This window comes from Anarrhichthys ocellatus, unplaced genomic scaffold (genome assembly GCF_004355925.1).
Source record: "Anarrhichthys ocellatus isolate YVR2014 unplaced genomic scaffold, GSC_Weel_1.0 scaffold16, whole genome shotgun sequence".
Taxonomy (NCBI): Eukaryota; Metazoa; Chordata; class Actinopteri; order Perciformes; family Anarhichadidae; genus Anarrhichthys; species Anarrhichthys ocellatus.
Window position 1 is genome coordinate 8,455,896 of NW_022280046.1, and position 22,921 is coordinate 8,478,816.

Consider the following 22,921-nt stretch of genomic DNA (forward strand, 5'->3'; position numbering starts at 1 on the left):
CACACACACACACACACACACACACACACACACACACACACACACACACTCACACACACAGTAGCGTGGCTGGCCAGATGGGACTCTTCCACATGACCAAGCCGATCAATCAACACTGAAGGGCCCAGGTGCTACTACGCACCATTTCACCGTCTGTCACACTCTCACACACACACACACACACACACACACACGAGTTGTACACACACACATAGCGGCAGAGACATACAGTGATAGGAAGATAAAGGACACACACACACACACACACACACACTGTGTAACATGAATGACCCGGGCTTGGTCTCCAGAGTCCTCATCTGGATGGATGACAGAAGACGGAGCAGGAAGACAGACGGAGAGACAGACAGAGAGACAGACAGACACATAGATAGACAGTGGCTCTATGGCAATGTCGGCATGTCGGTGGGTCAACCACTTTGGTCCAGACTGAAATATCTCCATATTTGATGGATTGCTATGGAATTTGATACAGCCTATCAGGCATGGCTGTAGACTCTTAGTCGTGTTTCCCACTTGAAGAGGAATCCTTGACATGAAGGATCTGCTTTGTGACACACAGGTGAACTCAGACCACCCTTGAAGCCACCCAGTTGCCAGAGAAATAGAGGAATAGTACTCTTTTCTGCAAACCGCAGATACGTTGAATGCGGACATTTCTGCACCAAAAACAAGTTTTATAACAACAAATGACTTGGTTAAAAGTTAGAAAAAAGAAAAAATTGTTAGTGTTGAAATAATAATGTAGCGTAACATCGTAGGTAGCGTGAAGGGATAACTAATGGCCATAGCGGACTTTCCGTGTGTAATGTTAAGTAACAAGCGTAACGAAAATATGTAACAACGTAATTCAACAACCGTAACACCGTAGTGTAAATAAGTAACAATCGCCCTTAGCAGACTTTCCATACGGAGGGTTATGCAACAAGCTGAACAACAGTGCGTAACAACCGTGAACTCAATGTTTACTTTTGGTTTCACTCAGTGGAATTTCTCGGTCTTTCTACTAGTTATCATACCACGTTACTTCCAAGAACAGGAACTCCATATACTGCATCACTGGCTCTGCCTGAATGCAAAAAAAAACATCCACATTTGCAGAAACGTACTAATTCTTTTTTTTTTCCTGCCGACTGGTCTATTGATCCATCCATGGAGGTCATCTTTCAGGATTTATCGTTCATCAGTAAGTATCGTCAAGTATTTCTTGATGGAAAGAATAGAAATACCCAAATCTCAATCCCACTAACGCCACCTGCCATTGGAATTAAAGACCTACTGTATAGCTGTTTCTTAGCTTCACCATTTAGCCTTTTCATAAAGCGATAATTAGCTCTGACAGTTCTTCAAGAAACCTAAAAGCATTCGCCACAAAGTACTCCAAGACATCTCCCTCCTCCCCGCTCAGGAACCCCGAAGTGCTCCACAATGAACCGCAGCTTTCAGAGTGAACGTTTAACATCTCCACCCTCGGCCCCTCTCGCCTTGACGAGACCTATTATTACGATGTCAGATCTAATTACACAGACAATTTACGTGCGATACACAGCCCCTTCAAAACAATAATATACTAAATGCTCTGCAGTGGCTCACATTGTGCGTCCGTGTTAATGCACTAAAGTCAATGCCGCACTAATCAATGCATGACATCCATTCAAAATACTCTGAGAGTGAGACAGTGGCTGTTCAGTTTCAATCAGCGGGGACAATAGAAAGAGAATCAGTGAGGGCGGAGCAGGATATGAAGGATGTTAAAAGGAAGTAATTAATGTATCTTGATTGTCTTATTTGATCATTCATTGTACATATTGACCTGGGTTTATCTGTCTTATTTGCTGTAAAATCACCTGTAAATTAAATCTTATTTTAAAAATATATGTAAAATGTTTATTTTTTTGTTATTATTATTACATATGTATCAAAATCTATGTTGCTGATAAATTTACATTTATACCATTTTGAGAGACTGAAGATGGAAGTTGACTCTTGACCTCTGGGAACCTATTTAACTCAATGCTCTACTTACTGGCTTCTCGGAGCTGTCAGCTGTGTCTTGTGGTCTTCATTCAGGTAATGGAGCTGGTTCAGCTGTTGATCCGTTAACATACGGAACTTTTAATAACAGGGGGCTCTATACGTAACCACTACCTTTGTTCAAGCGCGACAACAATCCTGTGAAACCTGGACTGAACTGCAGGCTGCTGAACACAGAGCAGAGAGGAGGGGCTGGAAGTAGAGGTTGTAAAAACAGCTCAATATATATACACGTAATGCCTCCATTTTTCATCCACCATTGGTAACACTTTTGGGCACGTTGAACAATGTTGGATGTATTGATTTCATTGTTTGCCAATTTTTGCAAAATAAATTATCAAAAAAATTAAACTTGCATTTTCTCTTTTGATGTTAAACCTTCATATTTTAACAACAAAACAATAAATTAATTGTAAAATAAATACGGATTAATTAATAATGAAAAGTTACAGTTTATATTTTTTTGTCATTTTTAGAAGCGCATTTTCTCTCCTCGCCTCCTCTTTCCTCTACTCTTGTTCCCTAATTCCACCTAATCTTCTCTCCTCTCCTTTATGTTTAGACATTCTTAGCACAAAGACCCAGACCCAGCAGGGAGAGACAGGGGGACGACCTTGGCACCACACCCAGCTGAGGTGAGGGGCTGCTGGAGTAGAAAAGGGAGACAGGAGGGCCTGGTCTCTGTGGAGGGGAGACGAGGTGAGAAAAGTAGAGGATGATAAAGAGACAGAGAGAAGGGAACAAATAAAGAGTTAGAGGACGTGAAAAGGAGAACATGACATGAAGAAGAGAGGGAAAGAAGGAAAGATGAGGAAAGGAAAGAGAAAGTCTGATCTGATCTGAAGAGAAAAAAGGGAAACAAAGGTTGAACAAAAGACAGACAGAAGAAAAGATGGAGAGAGAGAGAGAGAGAGAGAGAGAGAGAGATATGTATTTCTATATAAAGTGTCCAGATGTGACCTCCTCAGAGGGGGTCCAGCCTCGTGGCTCAACACTCATTAATAAGGTCACACAGAGGTGAGACAGACGGCTGACTCACTACATTTCAAAATTTACAAAAGCAACGAGGAGAAGGAGGAGGGAGCCACGATCATCATGTTCATACCAGTTCTTTATCTACTGTAAGGTTCTGTTTAACGCTGTTTGTATGATATATAACAATGTATTAAAAAACTGTTATTAATAATGACCTTTGAAACAGGTTTTCAGTGGCTGATATTAATTTGTTTTTATTTAGTTATTTGTCTTCAAGGTCAGATTTATTCAATGAAATGTTATTTCAGTGTAACTGTGAACTGTGACGTTAAAGCTTACTGTTCATCAAAAGCAACAGCTCCAAAGTGGTCTGACGTACACATGGAACACATGTAGGAACAGAAACACCAAAAATGAGACGTTGTGGTCTTAGCAACACTTAGTTGGATCTTTTCAGGCGGTTCTCATTCACTGTACCTATGAAGAGTAACGCATCATTTGTATATTCATATAATCACGAGCCAGGAAGTGCAGGGCTGCTTCTAAGGAAGTCAGGTGAAGTAGAATGCAGAGCGACAGAGTCTGCGTAGGGGAAAAGGTCGGGAAGGATGGACGAGTCAGACAAACACAGGACTTTCACCCAGGTGATCGCTGCTTGTTTCCTGTGTGATACCTATTTGCTTATTTTACCTAACTTTTGTTACATAACCTACATATTTAACCAACCAACGCCACCGACATGAGTTAGGGACTCATGTCCTAACTAAGTCGTTTTGCACTGCAGGCGCTTGGAAATGCGTAGAGCGCAAGAAAGAAAAAAATATTTTTGTAAGAAATGATATGAAACCTATGAGGGTCTATTAGACCAACAACTGCTGGGTGCACGCAGAGATGGGCAGTATTTCTATTACTTGTATTTGAAATACGTATTTCAATTACTTTTGAGTATTTTGTAATTTGTATTTGATCGGGCCGATAAAAATCGAACGTAATTTGTAACAAAATACTTTAGAGTGGAGTAACTTTGTATTTAAAATACTCAAAATACTTTCTCCACGAATCAAAAGACAGTTCACGAGTTCAGTCTCAGTCTGACAGATGTCAACTAGCTTAATGTATAATTTATGTCTGGGTCTGGCTACATAGCCTATTGTATATACATGGTGATGGTTATAATATCAAGCTCGCGATCGATGCTAACATGCTAATGACGCTAGCATGCTGTCTAGGCCAGTGCATAGCCAGTGTTTAGCAAGTTAACTTATCAGTGGAGTAGCTAGCTATAGGAGGAGGGAGATTGGGAGCTTGTATGTTCATGATAACCTTATCAAGAGACGTCTGACCATCTAATCTTGCACTGTATTACAAGTTATGCTGTATCTTCTCAATGTGAATGTCATAATGCCATATCAATTACTGGCAGATAATATAGTTCACAGTTAGCCAAGCTATGACAGTAGATGTCCATTTGTTAAAAAAACATTAAATATCCAATTTATTTTATTTAAAAGGCATATTATGAAAGTAGTTTTATTATTTCATACATTCTACAGTTGGCCAGGTGGACAACATGTCTCAGCAATATGATGTTCAAGAAGGACCATCAACAAGCACATGTGCTTAGTTACACTGACATTCTGTGACTGTTCTTCCTTTTTGTGGGCTTCACCAGAGCTTTGTGTACATTATATATAATTATATTATATTATTATTACATTATATAGCCCAAACCTGAATGCTCCGCTATACCAAATTGTGAGACAATGGAAAATCCAGAAAAAAGTATTTCCTATATTTTAAATACAAAATACATGTATTGTATTTTGTTACATTTTCTGGCACCAGTATTTTGTATTTTATTTTGATACATTTATTTGAGGGGTATTTTGTATTTTGTATCAAAATACATTTTGATGTATCTTTGCCCATCTCTGGGTGCACGCAGCATCAAAATAAATCTGTCCAAGATTTCAGTTGATGACCAAATACCTTGCAGTCCTTTGCGTTTAGTGCTACAAGACCATTTCTGCATGCTAACTCATGAACTTGCATATTAACGGGCTGATGTTCCCATTGAGCTCAAAGCATCACTCTGCTAAATATCCCATACAGCCTCACTGTAAGTGCTAGCATGGCTGTTGGTTTTAGCTTAGATGGAGCTAAGCCAACACTTCCCCCTAGGTTAAACGCATACTGCATGCACAGAGAAAATCTGTCTTCTGATCTGGCGAATAATACAAATTGCTTGCTGACAACCAGTCAAGAACTGAGGCCAAACCCCAAAGAGTGTGCTGCAGAGCAACTTCTGTGGTAACGTCACTCTGTGTCCTGTCACGTCTTGTTGGACGAATCGGGTTTTTGAAATGACAGAATGAAAGCACGAGAAGCTGGTAGCACGAAGCCGCTGCGCATCAGGATCAGACTGAAGCCACATCAGATCGTTTATTTATAACAGAACAGAATGTGCTTACCGGCTGAAACCACCGAGCCTCTCATTTACTATGTAGGTGACAGTTACGAAGGAGGGGGGGGTGGGGGGGGGTTTATGGTGGTGCACCTGCTTTGCAAAGCAACTACACACAGGTAGATATAAACACTCACACATACTGTGTAACCACATGAAAGCCAGAATCACTCAACACCTCGACATTTACGCACAAACTCTAACACACACAAGTCAAAGGGCATGATTACACTCTTTCACATTCACACAAAAACACACACATGAGCACGCACACACAAACACACACACAGACAGACATGCATTATCTTACATACATACATACATACATACATTCATACATACATACATACATACATTCATACATACATACATACATAGATACATACATACATACATACATACATACATACATATACGCCGGCATTACACAAGCTGCTACAAAGACAGACAAATTCAATAAAAACACATCCACACAGCAGACAGTCATTGAAACAACACACACACACACACACACACACACACACACAACTACATAGATATATGAACATGAAAGCCAGAATCGCACACTCAGGTACACACATGACAGATGACCAAACGAACATAAATGCACATGGCAATACACAAATAAGTACATGTGCAAATACACTCATTTACACAAAGAACACACACACACACAGACACACAAATGAACACACACGCCCGTACATTTAACCACATAAAACCACATTCATTAAGAAGCTTACATCACACACTCAGATACTGACACAGTAACCTGCCAACGTTCACAGAAACACACACACGACACCACAAACCCAGACACACAGAAGTTGGCGTCACAAATCCCCCCCCCCACACACACACACATATTTATGCATCACACACAAACATCCACACAGACAACTGTATGTGCACTTATATAAACATATATTTAAGTGCAGGTTCACATTCCAACACATTTCCACACGAAACACACACACATCTTCTGATTGCTTTTCTGTGTGTGTGTGTGAGAGACTATGTGTGTGTGTGTCGGCAGATTAATCTAGTGGGGTCGCTGAGATGACACTAATCCCTTCGCTGATTATCTAGAGCATAACATCACTCTAATCTGATGGTGGGGGGGGGGTTAAGAAAGACAGACAAGGTTAGAGAGGAGAGAGGAGAGAGAGAGAGAGAGCGAGAGAGAGAGAGCGAGAGAGAGACGAGGAACACAAACGGAGAGCAGTACTGATGCAGATAGTTCTAGAACAATGTTGCACGGCGAGATGAAAAGAGAGACGGGTAGAGAAAGAAAGGATACGGTAGAAATTATGAAAGGAGAGAGGGATGGAAAAGGAAGACACCGGGATGGGCAGAGTGACACCAAAAGTATTGTTACTGACGTGAATCCTTACCCGGCTCCTGTTGAATACCTGATAAATCGCAACAAAGAAAATAAGATCATTTGGGCTGAAAAATAGTATTTCTAACTTTTTCTGCTTGTTTTAATTTTTCCTCAGAAAAGAGAGAGAAATGCTGCGTTCACACTCAACATGTTCAGGTTGGGTTCATTAAACTCTGCCGTGTTTCTTTATTCTTTTAAGTTTGAGTTCATTTCAGGTGAGAATCACGACGATTACCAAGCCTCAGACCTGAGCACATATCCGTCATGTTCAGCTCACATCGTCTACAATCTGACTGCTTTGACGACACACTACCAAAACAATAAAATGTGTTTAAAATATATAAAAATATATATTTAAACTTAAAAAGCGATTTTCGAGAGAGGGAGACAGAAGGGTCAACAACGAGCGTTTGAAGGATAAATCCATGATGTCAAACTGATTCAGTAGAGAACAAGTTAAATAGATACAGATAGAAGCTAAAGCTACAGAATACACAACGTTCTTTAGCGCAACGGCTTGAGACAGTCAACACTGGAAAAAAGGCAAGTCAGGGCGTGCACTAAAAACCATTTGTATGGCCAACATTTGTGGAAAGAAGAGCATCAGAGTCGCTCTCAAGCACTACGAACAAACAATCACAGATATCAATGAGGGCTCGGTGGTTTTAGCATTGCTACTGAAACGCTACATTTTCCATCAGGACGTGCAAAAAGAAAAGCCAACAGACATGGAAGACAATTGGATTTACCCTGATCAGAACAGTCACGGGTAGAAAGGGAAGAGGATGTGTGTGTGTGTGTGTGTGTGTGTGTGCGTGTGTGTGTGTGTGTGTGTGTGTGTGTGTGTGTTCCATATCCCTGGCTGTCTCTGTCTCTTAGTGTTATCATTATCAAAGTAAATTGCGGCTCCCGCGTGCCAGATGAAGAATACAATATTTCCATTTCCGACTCTGCGTCGCCTCGTCCCTCTCTGCCTCCGCAGCTACATGCCGTGATCACAACACTGTCACAACACATCGCGCCCACACTGGATCATCCTCGCGAAGGCCCACAACTCTGAAGTTTTGCATCCCTTTTCTTTTGTTTTATTTGATTCATATGTATACATTTCCTTATTAGCCACAACTAACTGATGAGAATTAGCTCAATACTTACGAAAGTTTTTTGTTTTGTTTGAGGAGATATAAATGGGAACTCTCACTTGCACACACACAGTTGGGCTTAACACGTATTGGCAAAAATTTCGTCTGAAGCTCGAAGTTTTGGAAAATGTTTGAACTGAAGCCCTTTAGTTTCAGTCTCGAACCCTTAGTTCCAATGACTGCTACAGCAAACAATTACATTTTCCAACATTGTGATATAGTTCACCCGCTTCGATGTGGAAGGACTTTGCTAATATGCACAAAGCCCTGACTTCAACCTCATCCAACACCTTATGGCTGAACGAAAACACAGACTGTGAACCAGGTCTTATCACCCAAAACAAAACCCTTCATTCAGGTTCCCTAAATCTGGTGGAAAGCCTTAAACCAGAAAGGCGAAAGCCTTTGTAGCAGCATGTTACGACTGTTTGACCACTAAGAGCTCCAACACCATCATTCAGTTTGCTGACCGCACACCGCTACTCGTCGAATAGACAGCCTACATAGAGACCCGGACTCACCACACCGACCCCATCGCAGAGACAGCGGCTCCACTGAGGGGGTCGAACATGGACTCCGGGATGCTCTGCAAATTCTACAGGTGCACCGTTGAGAGCATCCTGACCGACTGGTATGGATGTAGCATCGCCCTCAACCATGAGGCTCTGCAAAGACCGGTGAAAACTGCTCGGTCCATCACCAGGACTGAGCGGCCAATCGATGGAGGACCTCTACACCCAGCGGAGCAGGGAGGCAGGCCAACAGGATTATCAGAGACCCCAATCACCCCAGACACAAACTGTTCTGCCTGCTGCTGTCTGGCAGATGGTCCCACAGCATTCGGTCCAGCACCAACCGGGCACAGGGACAGCTTCATGCCACAGGACACAAGACACACACTATTGTCACGTTACCCTTATATACTACTATATATTATGTTTACACCTCTGTGTGTGTATTTACACTTCTCATTACGTATATTCATTACCGCGTCCCAGTTTACATTGAGTTTATTCACTTGCAATCACTGTCTACCGCAAACGTATATACATTTATATCATTTTATTTAATTTTGTATATTATATATGCCGGGTTTTATTGAAACATATTTAATGAGCTTTGTTTGCCTGAGATCTAAAATGTCCATTGCCAACTAGTGCTTCTCTGTAACTGTTGTGCATGTAATGTTAAAGAACCTCAAGCATCATTAATGGCCAGAGTTACGGAATGAAATGTTCAATAATCACATATAGCTGTGAAGGTGTCAACAAACTTTTGTTTTGGTGTCCATACACTGTGTATACAAGTATAGTCAGTATAGACTGCAACACCCGAAACAAAACCTTAAACACACTTGTGTTAACTCGTTGTGGCTTCAGAATGGAAGGCTTAACATCTAATGACTCACAAGACAATGGGTGATTAAAAACCAACAAATGAGCGAGAGACAGAAAGAGAGCAGGTAGAGTCAGATAGCTGAGAGCTGACATCTTCCATATTTGATGCATCCAGTCAAAGGTAATTAAGCTCTGAGTGTGTGTGTGTGTGTGTGTGTGTGTGTGTGTGTGTGTGTGTGAGTGAGTGTGTGAGAGAGAGAGGCAGATTATCTGTGTCAGTGGCCATTTGCTCACAACTGGCGCCACATCGGAGAGAGCCAGAGGCAGAGAGCATCATGGGTAAATGAGCACACACTGCCTGGCATTTTCCACACAGCGGGCCAAGGGAGAGAGAGAAATTGCACGCCAGATGACCTGTCTCCTCCAGTGTATGATAGTGGTTCACTAATTCTCTCACACACACACACACACACACACACACACACACACACACACACACACAGACACACTCTCGGATCAAAACCCAGCAAAGCGGTGAGTGCAAAGTTGATGGAAAGAAAGAGCATTCTAAAATCATAAAACACACACACACACACACACACACACACACACACTCAGTCTGTGGTTTACCTGTGAGCCTGCTGGAGATGGCGTACGGAGGTGAGAGGCTGTCATGTGATGCCATGTACTGGGACCCATCTGCATAACTCTGAAAAAAAAGAGAGAGACAACCATTATATTTCCCGATTCTACATAGCTGTCATTACCTTTAGCAGCACATATAGTTATGAGAGTAATCATTTCAATGGCCAGGCTGCAACTGTGATTTTTAAAACTGGATGCAGACAACGCTCACTGCAATATTTGTAATGCGAAATGCAAAGCTGGCCGGAGAAACACGTTTCACGTGTATTTCCTCTGAGACTCACGTGACAGTGTTCCCACGCTCCAGCCTGGTGACAGACTGACAGGGATGGAGGTTGAAGGGACCAAAGGCCGTGTATAAGAAGTGGACGCCGTGACACAAGACGGTGCTATGTTTGTTCTAATTGCAAGTATAACCAAATGCTGAACCAGACATTTGTTGGCCAACTCCCAGACCAGACAACGCCATGGTAGAGACCTGTCAATCACAAGGTAGCCCCGCCCTATAGCATACCCTGCTTTATGGTCTGTCTGACTCTAAATGGACCATCATTTACTAAATGAACATCATGTTGTATTGAAGAAGACTTGAAACTAGAGATTGAGACCATAAACTCATGTTTACAATGTTTACTGAGGGAATAAATCCAGTGAGACTTTTATGAAATCAGACTTCTCTTTCAACCAAATTGATGGCCATTAGGAAAAATGCAAGTTTAAGGCACTTCAGTGTTGGCTTCACTTTTCAGAAGCGGAGCTAGCCGCCTGGTATAGGGAAGCTTTGTGAGAGGGAGGTAGTGAAGGGTTTTATTCTATGTGGCATGTAAAGTGTTCTAAATGAATAACAATGTTGAAATTGAGAGGTTTGGACATATTTTTTACAATCAAAATTAAAGTTTTGTTATTACAGAGACATCAAAATACCAAACAAAGGAATTGCCGGGCACTGGTACCAACATCCAGGTACCAGTTCATCCCCCTCTTGCTCCATATTTCCTTTCAGCCATCTAATATATACTTTCAATAAAAAAGCAAAAGTGTCCAAAACATAATCCTAATAAAAGAATACTTTCTAATTTGCTGACAGGTTTCTGTACTTATGTAACATGAGACTTCAAACTTGTAGGCCATTTACACTGGACCACTTCACGAGTCATAGGCAGACTGGCTTTTCTGCTAGAAAAAAAGCCAGTTGTAAACACAAAAAAAATGTAAAAAGATATCTGAAATCTGACTACTCAATTTTCAAACCAGATGTTGAAAACATGTAAATGCATCTGTAATCTTATCTCCTCATAAATCTATGTCAGTAACATGTCAGAACATACCCAGTGTATTCATTATGGTAGTGATAGTACCAGTATGTAGCAGTTCTAATGATAGAAATGACAATAATAGTAATGTTTAAAATGCTAAAAGCAGATAATGATCATTAGTAAGTATGGTTGTTGGTAGTTACCTTGGAAGAACGACTTCCACTCGCCCATGACGCTGCACTTGTTCTCTCCTCCATATCTGTAAGATGAAGAAAAAAAGATACATTTAGAAGATAGGAAACATAGCAGTACAGTTAATCACCGAAAGAATCATGTGAGTGATCACCACTTTCATCACATCACCTTCAACACTCAATGCTACATTTAATATTACTGTACAGTGTCTATAATCAACTGGAGGGTGAATCATTCTCTCTCCATGATCCATGTCATTTAACATTATTGATTATGATTGTAGAGCCTTTAATGTGTCTTTGCGAAATTCAATGGTCCTTTAAGCCTCCTGCAGACCAATAATCCCCTCTGTCATTACCCTGCATCCATAGTGGTATGTCTGTCAAAGGTCAGCCTGCCGACTGAGAGGTCACAGGTGACCTGAAAATGGTTCTAGATGGAAAGTGAGGGGATCACCAGAGTCAGTGGGCTTCATCCTCTGGAGACCATGAATGTCTGTATATACGTATTTGCATGGCAATCCATCCAATAGTTGATGATATATTTGCACTAAAGACCATAACTGTCAACAACATGATGGCACTAGAAGACAGGTCAGTGGAACAGCAAAGCCAGTGGCCTTCATCCTCTGGGGACAATGAACTTATGACAAAGCAGCCTCAAAATCTCATTTTGTTCATGTATGTATCACTCCATGAATCACAAATAGTGTCAACAATTTTTGCAGTGTTTATAGGAACAAAGTGTTTTATAAATCAGGCTTTGGTTGATACAGGACCTGTTCTGTAAAAACTTAGAACAGAATATAGAAAGGAAGGGAAATGGGAACGGCTAAGACTCTGAGAAAAACTCCCTTTGAGGGAACAGACTATAAAGGTATGTATTGTAATAATACATACATTTTGAAGACACCACAGGTGAATAGGGTCACCATGAAAGACAATTTTTTTTGTATGTAGTTTTCGGAAAGGCATTGTTTGAATATGCAATTGAGGCATTATCTAATTCTAACTTTCTGAGAATTTCTGAGAAATTTACAGAAGCAAATATTAAAATAAACACCTTAATGTGTATTTTGTATGTTTTCTTTCCACTATTCTGAAAGCAAAAGGGAAGCAAAATAGACCAAAATCTCAAAGTTGGTCAGTGCATGAAGAGCAGTTTTGCCTGAGGTCTCTCCCCTGAAGATATATCAGTCTTAATTAACACAATAATATAGTTCACTGCTGTCTTACAACCAGGGCCAAGATGTGAAAGACGAAATGTGCGACACAGGAACCAGTGATTCACACCCCGTTTCCTACCAACAACAACCATCAACTGTTCCTAATCAGAACCGAGTATTCTTAATTGTCTGAACTTAACCAAACCTGAACCACCGTGGTGTTTGTTGGAAAAGAGCTCGAGGTCAAGAGACACTGACATCGCCATAAATAGAGAGAGAGAGAGAAAGGGATGTATTTTGCACATGACAGGTAGATCAGATCAGTTCATCCAGGTCGACTGAAATGTGCAAACGCAGCTCTCGCTTACACTGCACACACACACACACACACACACACACACACACAGTTGTCTCATGCATTGTAGTGTACAAATCTCTCCTCAATAGGCTCTCCATTGTGTCAGTGTGTATAGTGAGCCGCTTACATTCATTGTCGAGTCATTTGGAATGTCAGCTTATCTGTGTTTGAGTGTGTGTGAGTGTGTGTGTGTGTGTGTGTGTGTGTGTGTGTGTGTGCGTGAATGTGTGGGTGTGTGATGTGTTTGTGCTAGCACAATAGTAATGAACTGGTTCAGTTACAAAAAGCCTTTTGGACTAAAACCTCAACGAAAGTACCTTTAGGCTACATATTTGTAGAATAGAATAGAATAGAATGTATGCAGGTTTAGTGAAGATTACTCAAAAATGGTAAATTGGATTTAGGGAACATTCACTTTATCAGTATTATCACGTATTGAACAGTCGTTTTGGTTGACGGAATGGTTATTCAATGACCAGGTGGACTGACGAACAGCTGGGTTCAGGGAGCACAAACTTACAGCACATTTGACTATTGATTCGAATTTAAGGAACAGACATTGGATTTAGTGGATTCAGGAGTAAAACACTTGATCGATTGCATTTATGTAATACACAATCGATCATTTGGTTTTAGGGAACACATGCTTGGGAATTAGGGGACCACACTTAATCAACTGGATTAAAAATTGAATCGGCCCAATTTAGAAAACAGACACTATATCAAGTGGATTTAAAGAACACACACTTGATTGTTCAGATTAAGGAAACAAGCACAGGACCGGTTGGAATTCAGGGAACAGACACTTAAGTAGATGAATTATGAGCACACACACAGGATCTGCTGGATTTAGGGAACACACAGTTGATTGTTCAGATTTAGGGAACCACACAGGATTGATTAGGTTTAGGGAGAGCACACCTGATCGGATGGATATAGGGAACAAATATGATCAGCCGAATAACACTATTCAACAAGAAAACAAAATAATTGAGTAAGTAATGCATGACTTAATGCTGTGTATGGCTATGGAAATCAAAATGTTGGTGTTATGAGAAGAAATATTTGTTTTAACCAGATTTCAGTGGGCAACCCGTCAATATTCATGTGGTAATTGTGTTGGTTTTGTATTTTATGCTTCTCCATCATACAGTTAAACAGGTTTACAGAAATTCGACTATGTTTTTAACACTTTGGCAACACATATGTGTTTGCCCTGTAAAATCCTGAAAACAGGAGGAGAAGAGAGGGGAAGGAAATGAAATGAAAGTGGAGCAGGAGAGTTTGACGATTCCAGACTCCAGAGGAGTGGAAGTGAAGGTGGAGAGGAAGAGGAGCACCGCAATTAAAGAAAGCATCGTTCAGTATTGAAAAGTAAGAAGAGTTAGATTGGAAGGGAGGAGAGGAGAGGAAGAGGAGGAGAGTTAAAAGACGTGGAGGAGGTGGAGAGAAGGAGGCGTCCATGTGTCCTGCACCTGATAAGGCCTCCGATTGAGGGCTATAAATTACACCAGAGAGAGAATTTACACACAAGCAGGAAAACGCATACCTCTCTCTCTCTCTCTGTCTCTCTCTCTCTCTCACACACACACACACTGAGTGCAGGTCATCTATCATCAGTTAATGAACTTAGACTGACAGACAGCTCCATGTCTCTCACACTGATCCTATTAAGACCTGCTTGACACAAAACAGACTCCTATTAATACAGTTACCCTCTCTGTGTGTGTGTGTGTGTGTGTGTGTGTGTGTGTGTGTGCGTGTTCACTGTGGACAAAAACAGGTCTGTATCCGAGTATGACTATTAGGTCGCTCTTCATGCTGTATAAAATTAGATATTTGTTTGTTTATGAGTGTATGAAGACCAGTCAAGCTGGTAAAGGGAAACAAAATGACTATATTGGACTATAACTATGTTTGTATATTTTTTTTATAATTTTGTCCCTGCAGCATATTATATTAAAAAATAAAACACTGCAATTAAAAGGGTGACTTATAGCTGAAAAGGATGTTTGAGGGTGTTCTTGACTAGTCCGGCCTTAAACACGGAGTAAGGAAACTATTGAGGAGAAGAAATACCAATTGTTGGCTTTTATTTCTGGTACTTTGTGTGTTTTCACTGACTTCTACAAATATACCAAGAGGTGAACTCACAGTTAACTCATTCACTGGACAGTTTAGGTGACCATCATTTTGTAGAAATGAATAGTTGAATATGAGCGTTATTAGTCCAGACTACAACCGGACATCATCTGTTAGAAATAACAAACAGGATTTATTTTTTTTTAAAAGGTGTAATAATGCAAAAATTTTCACTTTCTGAACAATCCCTGCATTTACCTGCTGACGCACATAGGTGTGACCGCGGTTACCATAATATTGCACAATGTTATAGATTGCATAAAGACATTGCTTAATGAGGTCTCATGAACAGCAGATGAACCCAATAGTAGTTTATCTTTGTAATTCTTGCTAAAATCATTACATCGCTCATTTCATCGTTACAGTCTTTTCAAAATAAACTTCTATTGTCAAAGGAAACAACGTAGTTAGGTTTAGGAAAAGATTGTGAAATACTAAGTTAGGTTCAGGCAAAAAAGAAACTACTTCATTTAGTTTTGGACAAGATTATAAAATACTTTGTTGGGTTTGTGCAACAAAACTACTTAGTTGGGTTTCAAAAACATTTGTGAAATACCTGGTTAGGTTTAGGAAAGATCGTTGTTTGGGTTAAAAAAACTACGGAAGTGCCGTAATTTAACAATGGAAGTTACGTGACCACTATATCAACATCAACTACCTAACTTCTCATTTCACACGAGGCATGAACCGTGGCCTCCTATAGGTGATAGACCGTTTTTTCTTTGACCCGTCGACCTCCTCTCCCACCGCATTCATTTTTACAGGTACGGCTACGAACTCTGTGTGAAAACCGCCTGTTTCAAGTAAGAGCCTGAGCTTTCAGACAGCTTCCGTTGCAGCCTAGACGAATGAACGATATGACGACGGAAAAAATACAATTCTGGGGTTTTATGAAGTTCACCAATATACTGTAACTGTTACATGCAAAAGACATTCACAGTGAAGTTCTTTTTTCAACCAAAATGTTGTGTTCATAAGGTAATGTAAAAGGATGTTGACAACCTTTACAAACACACACACACACACACGTGTTGATGATGGTAATAAATGGTCTGATTGACAGAAACGAGGACAGTGGTCATGCTGCAGGAACATCAAGTGTGTGTGTGTGTGTGTGTGTGTGTGTGTGTGTGTGTGTGTGTGCACCTGTGTGAGCTCTGAGGCCCACTGTTCTCATCCCAACCAAACTCTATAATTAACTGTCGGCCTTCCCCATCCCCCAACACACACACAGACACACACACACACCGTTTCGTCAAACAGCGTGCGATGATCAGAAAGGGTTCCGACTGTCATCACATCCGTTTAGGCATTTGTTTCCGATTTCTTCAAATCAAACACTTTTCTGTTAACTCAAACTGTTCCTGGAAATGATGAATTAAAAACTATTGTTTTTTAGCGTTTGAATTTAAAATGATTATCAAAAGTTGACATATGGTCCGTGGCTTTGTACAATATAAGGATTCAATGAAACGCAGTAGATGCATCACAACTAAAACAAAGCAAAAAAGAACTCTGTGTTAGTGGTAATATCAAAACGTTTTGCTTTTTACACAAGATGAAAAAGAGACTCTGGTGGTTTTCTAACACGCATATTCACTGGAGGTACCCTGAAGACTCTTTTTCAGCCAAACTGCGCGGTGTAAATCAAAGAGTTTTACACCTTCCCCGCTGGGAACATTTCAGACACTACATCTCCCTCGGAAACGACTGCAGCCGTAATGAGCTACAACAGCCTTGAAGACAACCTTTATTGGAAACGACTTGAAACTTATCCGAGCTGTACCTGCAAATGAAAATCAAACCAGACTCTCTCCGGGCCTTATAGTTTTGCTGCCGTAAAGTGAATTTCCGGTAATTTTCCTGGTTTGGAACAAGTGGACGCCAGCACGGCTGCAAGAAAGACATTAAGCTGCTGTTCCTCTGAGGCCGCTCTGAGAAGAGTCGGACTGCACTGAAGATTCATCGTTTTTAGAATGTGTTTGGGGAAAACTGAAGTCGACACGGAAGTACCAAAAATCATCAAAATGGCCACTCGAGGATGGCTCCAAAAAAAAAAGTCAATCACCATAGACCTCTATGTTGAAATCTGAATCTACAGCCTCTCAGCCGTGTTGTTGGTGTTGGTGCCTTTCGGAGAATTTCAAAGAGAGGGAAGACGTCAGGAGAGGAGACGAGTCGAGAGGAGAAAACAATAAGATTAGAGGGAAGACATCAGGAGAGGAAACAAGGAAAGAAGATGAGGATACGATAGGATCCGAGAGAAGACATCAGGAGAGGAAACAAGGAAAGAAGATGAGGATAGGATAGGATCCGAGAGAAGACATCAGGAGAGGAAACAAGGAAAGAAGATGAGGAAACAATAGGATTAGGGGGAAGACGTAAGGAGAGAAAAGGAATCTAGAGACTGAGAGATGACTCAAACGAGAAAGGATATAAGGGAGAATTGAACAAGTTCAATCCAAATATTATATACAGTATATATCAAACCTTTCTTACTGCATCGCATTATAAAACAAAAGACAATGAGTAACATAAGAGATGAGACATGAGGCACAACAATCTCATTTCACTTTCATTTTATATAATGCAAAGAGAAGCTTCTTGTACTCACTGAACTACATTCATGTTATTATCGTGGGTAATCACACACACACACACACACACACACACACACACACACACACACACACACACACACACACACACACACAGTTCAGACAGTAAGAATTAAGAGCCAGATTACGTCTCTCTGTATCTTCTCCTTTAAAGCTGCTTAAAATGTCTAACACCCACAATCCCACTGTGTCTGTGTGTGTGTCTGTGTTTGGGTGTGTATGTGTGTGTGCGTGTATGTGTTTGTGTGTGGCTGCGCAGGGAGAGGAAGTGATGCAACGGTCTCATTCAGGAAGTGGCCCATGTCCTGTTTTGTTACATGATTCGTGCTCTCTGTCCTCTACTCCCTTCTTTCCTTCCCTCTCCTCCCTCTTTTCTTTCCTCCACCTCTCTTCCCGTCTTGCCCTCCACTTCTCACCCCCCCCATATCCTTCCTTCCCCTTCTATTCAATGTTCCTTCCCTATACCTCTCCTCGTTCTTTCCCTTCAGTTCCTGTTCTCTTCTATCTGTCTCGTCATGTTTCCTACCCTTCCTCACTCCATTGCTGTTATTTCTCTCTCTCCCTGTCCTCGTCTTCTCTCTTCTTCCCATCCTCTTTTCTTTAATTGTTTCCTCTTTGTATTCCTGTAATCCTCTCATTCCTTTCCTATGTCTCCTTCCTTCTCTTCCTCCTTGTTGTTTTCATATTATTGTTTGTTCTTTCTCCCCTACTGTCGTACCCCTCTGCTTCCCTCCTTCCTTCTTGCTTTTCTTACTTTCCTCCTCATTTGCTTTCTTCTTTTCCTACGTCCTTCCCTTCCTCCCTTGCATCTCTCTCCTTCACCCTTGTTCCCTTCTCTTATTGCGAACATTGCTTTCTTCCTCTCCTAGTCACCTTTGAGCAAGGCACAGCAGCAGACGGCACCTCCATCTGAACCTCGACACACACAACTTGAAATTTTTTTTTTTTTTAAAACCTCACTCCATCTCCGTGGTTACCAAGCTCTGATCGGGAGGACAGTTGGAGATGAGGATGGAGATGCTACATCGATTGACATCTTGTTCCCATAGTAACGAGGAGAGAGGGGACAGGAATGACCATCATCAAGGCTGCTGCTGGACAAAAAACGAACAGGTTTCCATGGATAGGGGAAGCTTTTTTATTGATTGCTGGTTTCTATTGCAAACAAGAAGCGAAGTCAAAACTGAGTTTACGAAGAGAGGAAAACACATCATTACACGCAGGTTAACCTCCTAAAAGGTATAAAAACCATGATTTCATATACATAGAAGATTCATCTCGTCAAAGGACGAGGCTACAAGACAGTGACAATTTCTTCCACCACGCCAGACCCGCGGGTGGATTCATACGCACACACTCAGCCAAGCTATGTCAAATCCATAAAACTTTATTTTTAAATGTTCAAACACGCATGACGTATAAGTCGAAGTACATGTGATATGGAGATGTCAAGATACCAATCATTCTGTCGTTGATACCTCAAAACACGCTTCAAATTTGCTACATTTGTTGCATAAAAACTCAAAAGCTACTGAAAGGAAAATTTAAGGAGGGAATCAGGGTTCAAGGGGTTAATGACAAAAATGTCATTCATGTGTCTGTCTCACGCACATTCAGTCAATGTGTCAGTCAGAAACGTATTTCTGCATGCACACACACACACACACACGGACCAGCGTTTCCTGTCATTAGGCAGCAGAGCCGTTCTATAATTAGAACATCTGGACCCAAGTAAGTTTAGTGCCAGTGCCCTCACACACACACACACACAAACACACACACTCACACTTTTCCATAACTATGCAAACACACGCACACACACACACACACAGGCAAACGTTTGCCAACCATACAACCAGATACAGTCACAGCAGCCAACACACACACCCACACCAGAAACTGTACATGCTTTATATCTCAGTCACTTGTGTCTTTTATTATTTTATTATTACTTTTATATTTTATTACTTTGTTGTTTTTCTGCAATTTTGTTGTAAAAAAAGCACATTAAAGCAAGAAAACAAACAACAGCTTGGAGAGCTAATGGCACGCTAAATGAAGAGAGAGACTAGCTCATGAAGACAGAGAGGGGGAGGAAAAAGGGAGCGAGGGAGGGGGGGGACAGAAAAAGTGCAGGAGGAAAAACATTAGCGAGTTCAAACATGGTTTTCTTGAATCAGCCGAGCTCAGAGCCTACAGAGGCCTTTCCAAAAAAGAGAGATTATTATTGATAATAAGAAGGCCGTTCCTTTTTGTTTTGCTTTATTATTGTCGTTTTTTTGTTTGTTTATTTTTTTCATCTCTGCGGTGGAGGAAGAATAAGCGGCGCAGGCGATTCCTTTGACAAAACCCCCCTGTCTCTCCACAGAGGCCCATGTGAAGCCGAGCCAACTGTGGCTTAGATCTCTGCACACCATCACAACCAGAGGAACAAAAGGAAACTCCAACAAAAAAAAAAAAAATCAGTGTGCAAACTGGTCAGAAGCTAAAAAGCATCAGAGTTAGCAAAACTTTTAGAAAGAGCAAGTGAGAACAATGCAGATGAAGGCTCGGAGCCAAAAGGCTGGCTGGAAACGAGTTGTAAGCAGCGTGAGGAAAAAAAGAAAAAAAGGAAAAGGTTTATTGAAGTGGTTACTGAGTTAATAGTGACATGCTTATGCAGTAAGGTCTGGAACACTTCATGTTTGCAGTAGCAGGGAGTTATCAAAACTGTTGCAGTCTTCTGCAAATGTGAGTCTGTGTTAGAAATTTCACCAAAGATATTAACCTTTTTACATCCTTCAATTCTCATTGAAGCACTGCATACAAAACTAATTTAATATACTTAATACAATACTCAGCGCACATAAATAACATCAGACTGAGAACAACCAAAGCGTCCTATCAGCCTAACGATGCATGACCAAGGTGGTGGAATATACTCGCTTCTGATTTGCTGGCAGGTATCCAATTAAAACCCCATCAAACATAGGACCTATTTCAATTAGCCATTTCACAAAGGTTTTGAAGAAAATTCGGATGTGATTTAGTGCACTTAGCAGCGTACCGCATATACCTTTCTGTTAGCAAACGTTGACAAATCTGAGTCTCTCGGTTTTGGCGGATTGCATTGATATCAGCAGTCAGAGTCCGCTGTACGACACCTGAAGCTGTTTGTGACTGACAAAACTGCCAGAAGAAGAATAGCTTGCTAAAAAGCATGCAAAAAAAAAAGCTGTTCCGATACCATTTTTTCCTGCCAGAATCATATTCCCATAGCGATGACTGGCCTATCGTTGTAAGACGATGGATGGACTATGAGCGAGACAAAAGGTGCTTCTTGCCTCTACGGGCTCTCACTGACCCATACAGATCGATGCTGTCTTACCCGCACAGATCGTTCAGCGGTTACGCTGATCTGGGATCAGATAAACACTGCAACATGACGGCACGTTTTGAAATCGCCGGATCCGCCTCCCTCCTGAATGTGACAGTAGGAGCTACCACTATCACGGGGAACGGACATTTACTCCCACCGACTGCTCGCCGTCGTAGTGACAGTCGGGAGAATTGAAGATGTGTCTGGAGAGACGGATGCAATTACACATTTTCAACATCTGGCTTTAATCAGAGAAAATAATCTTGCGTTTGCATCCTTTAACACTTAGTCTGTTTGAGAACATTTAGCTAGCAAATTCGCTCAAGACACAAATTCGCTGAGTGTAAGATAAGATAAAAGACGCATTTGACCAATCACGTTGCAATCGGATTATTTAAACCCCCTCAGGCATGGATGGACTATTGAAGACCCCAGGGTCATTTTGTTGGTATATTTTCTGGGAATTTAGGGGTTCTATAGCAACCAAGGGGGAGTTGACATTAAACTGTATCTATGGTTGTTTGATATTTTATAGGCGGATTTCAGGATTATTATTATTTTTAATCAATATATTGAAAAGTTAAGTGTGTAATCGCTACTCAAAGTTTCTATCCTGTGGCCCTGTAATAATAGTTCATTTATGTCTTGTTATATGGGGAAACATTTCAAACAAATCAGTATCGGTGTATTTTTTACATCAAATCTCTGTCTTTTCTCTTCTCTAAAACAATTTCAAATCTTTCGTGACTCATCCTGCCCTTGGGTACAATCGTCAAATCAAATGAGACATTGGGCATTAAGCAAAACCATTCACATAAAACTGCATTTCAGCATTTGTGGGTGGTAGTAGCCAACAGAGAGAGACAGGAAGAGATGTGTGTTTAGAAATCAGTGGGCAAAAACCTGCTTTTAATTTCCCATAAATGTGGCTGAGGTCGAACTCATTCGTGGGAAAATTTGCCAATTTTCAACTGGCTCCTTGTCGCTGCCGGATGACACGAAACAACCAGCAGTTTTGCCGGCGGGTGAGCCATCGCAAACAAAAGTTTACATTTGAGAGATTGGTAACACAAAATATGACTTAAAACTTTAAACTACTCCCTGGAGGTAAACACCTGCATCGGTGGGTCTGCGCTGAAGCACAGACAGCCAGTGTTTTCAGATGAGTTTTTTATGTCAGACTGAGTCTCTAGGTAGATTTGTGTTTGACAATTCAATTAAGGCTCCTTCCTCTCTGTGGAGGGTTTTGTGTTTGTTGGCTTTATAAAACTCTATCTCACAGACACCTGCCAGCTTAGAGCTAATGGAAGCAGAGGGACGAGTGAGCTTAATCATACAGAGAGAGAGAGAGAGAGAGAGAGAGAGAGAGAGAGAGAGAGAGACAGAGAGAGAGAGAGAGAGACAGGGAGATTTTTGAAACTGGAGAAAGTCCAGTGGGTTGGATGAGGAGAAGCTAAATGGTCTCTCAACAAGTGCAGAGACGCCTAGAAAGTAAATCAGGAAACAGTTGTGCTGCGCTAAACAAGCCGAGAGAATTGTACCTTGACATCTGCTTTTAATTAGCGGGTAAAATTAAAAAAACGTGCTCCATCTTGTTTTCACTGTCTTTTCTTCTATCATTAGTGGGGAAGTGGCTAATTCCTCTCTCCCTCCATCCCTGCTCGTATTAACTCAAACGCAGGTGGATCCTCTACCCTGCCTGTCTCACCTATTCCTCCCTTACTGATGACAAGGATCGAACTTCTTATATTTGTATTTTCAAATGAGGTCCTTTTTTCCTCTTTGGAGCATTACTTGCATTCCTTTGCTCTTTTCCACACATTTCTACCA

The 22,921-nt window shown here is 41.1% G+C and overlaps 1 protein-coding gene across 2 annotated transcripts in view; it reads right to left on the reverse strand.

Annotated features, from left to right (window-relative positions):
• Positions 1–22,921, reverse strand: part of tcf4 (transcription factor 4) — a 208,565-nt gene that overhangs the window by 145,053 nt on the left and 40,591 nt on the right. For both annotated transcript variants that reach the window (XM_031856013.1, XM_031856016.1), the window contains exons 4-5: positions 11,459–11,514; positions 9,985–10,063 (exon numbers count right to left, since the gene is read on the reverse strand). In XM_031856013.1, coding sequence (XP_031711873.1) covers positions 9,985–10,063; positions 11,459–11,514 — 135 coding nt within the window. The remainder of the gene's footprint in view (positions 1–9,984; positions 10,064–11,458; positions 11,515–22,921) is intronic.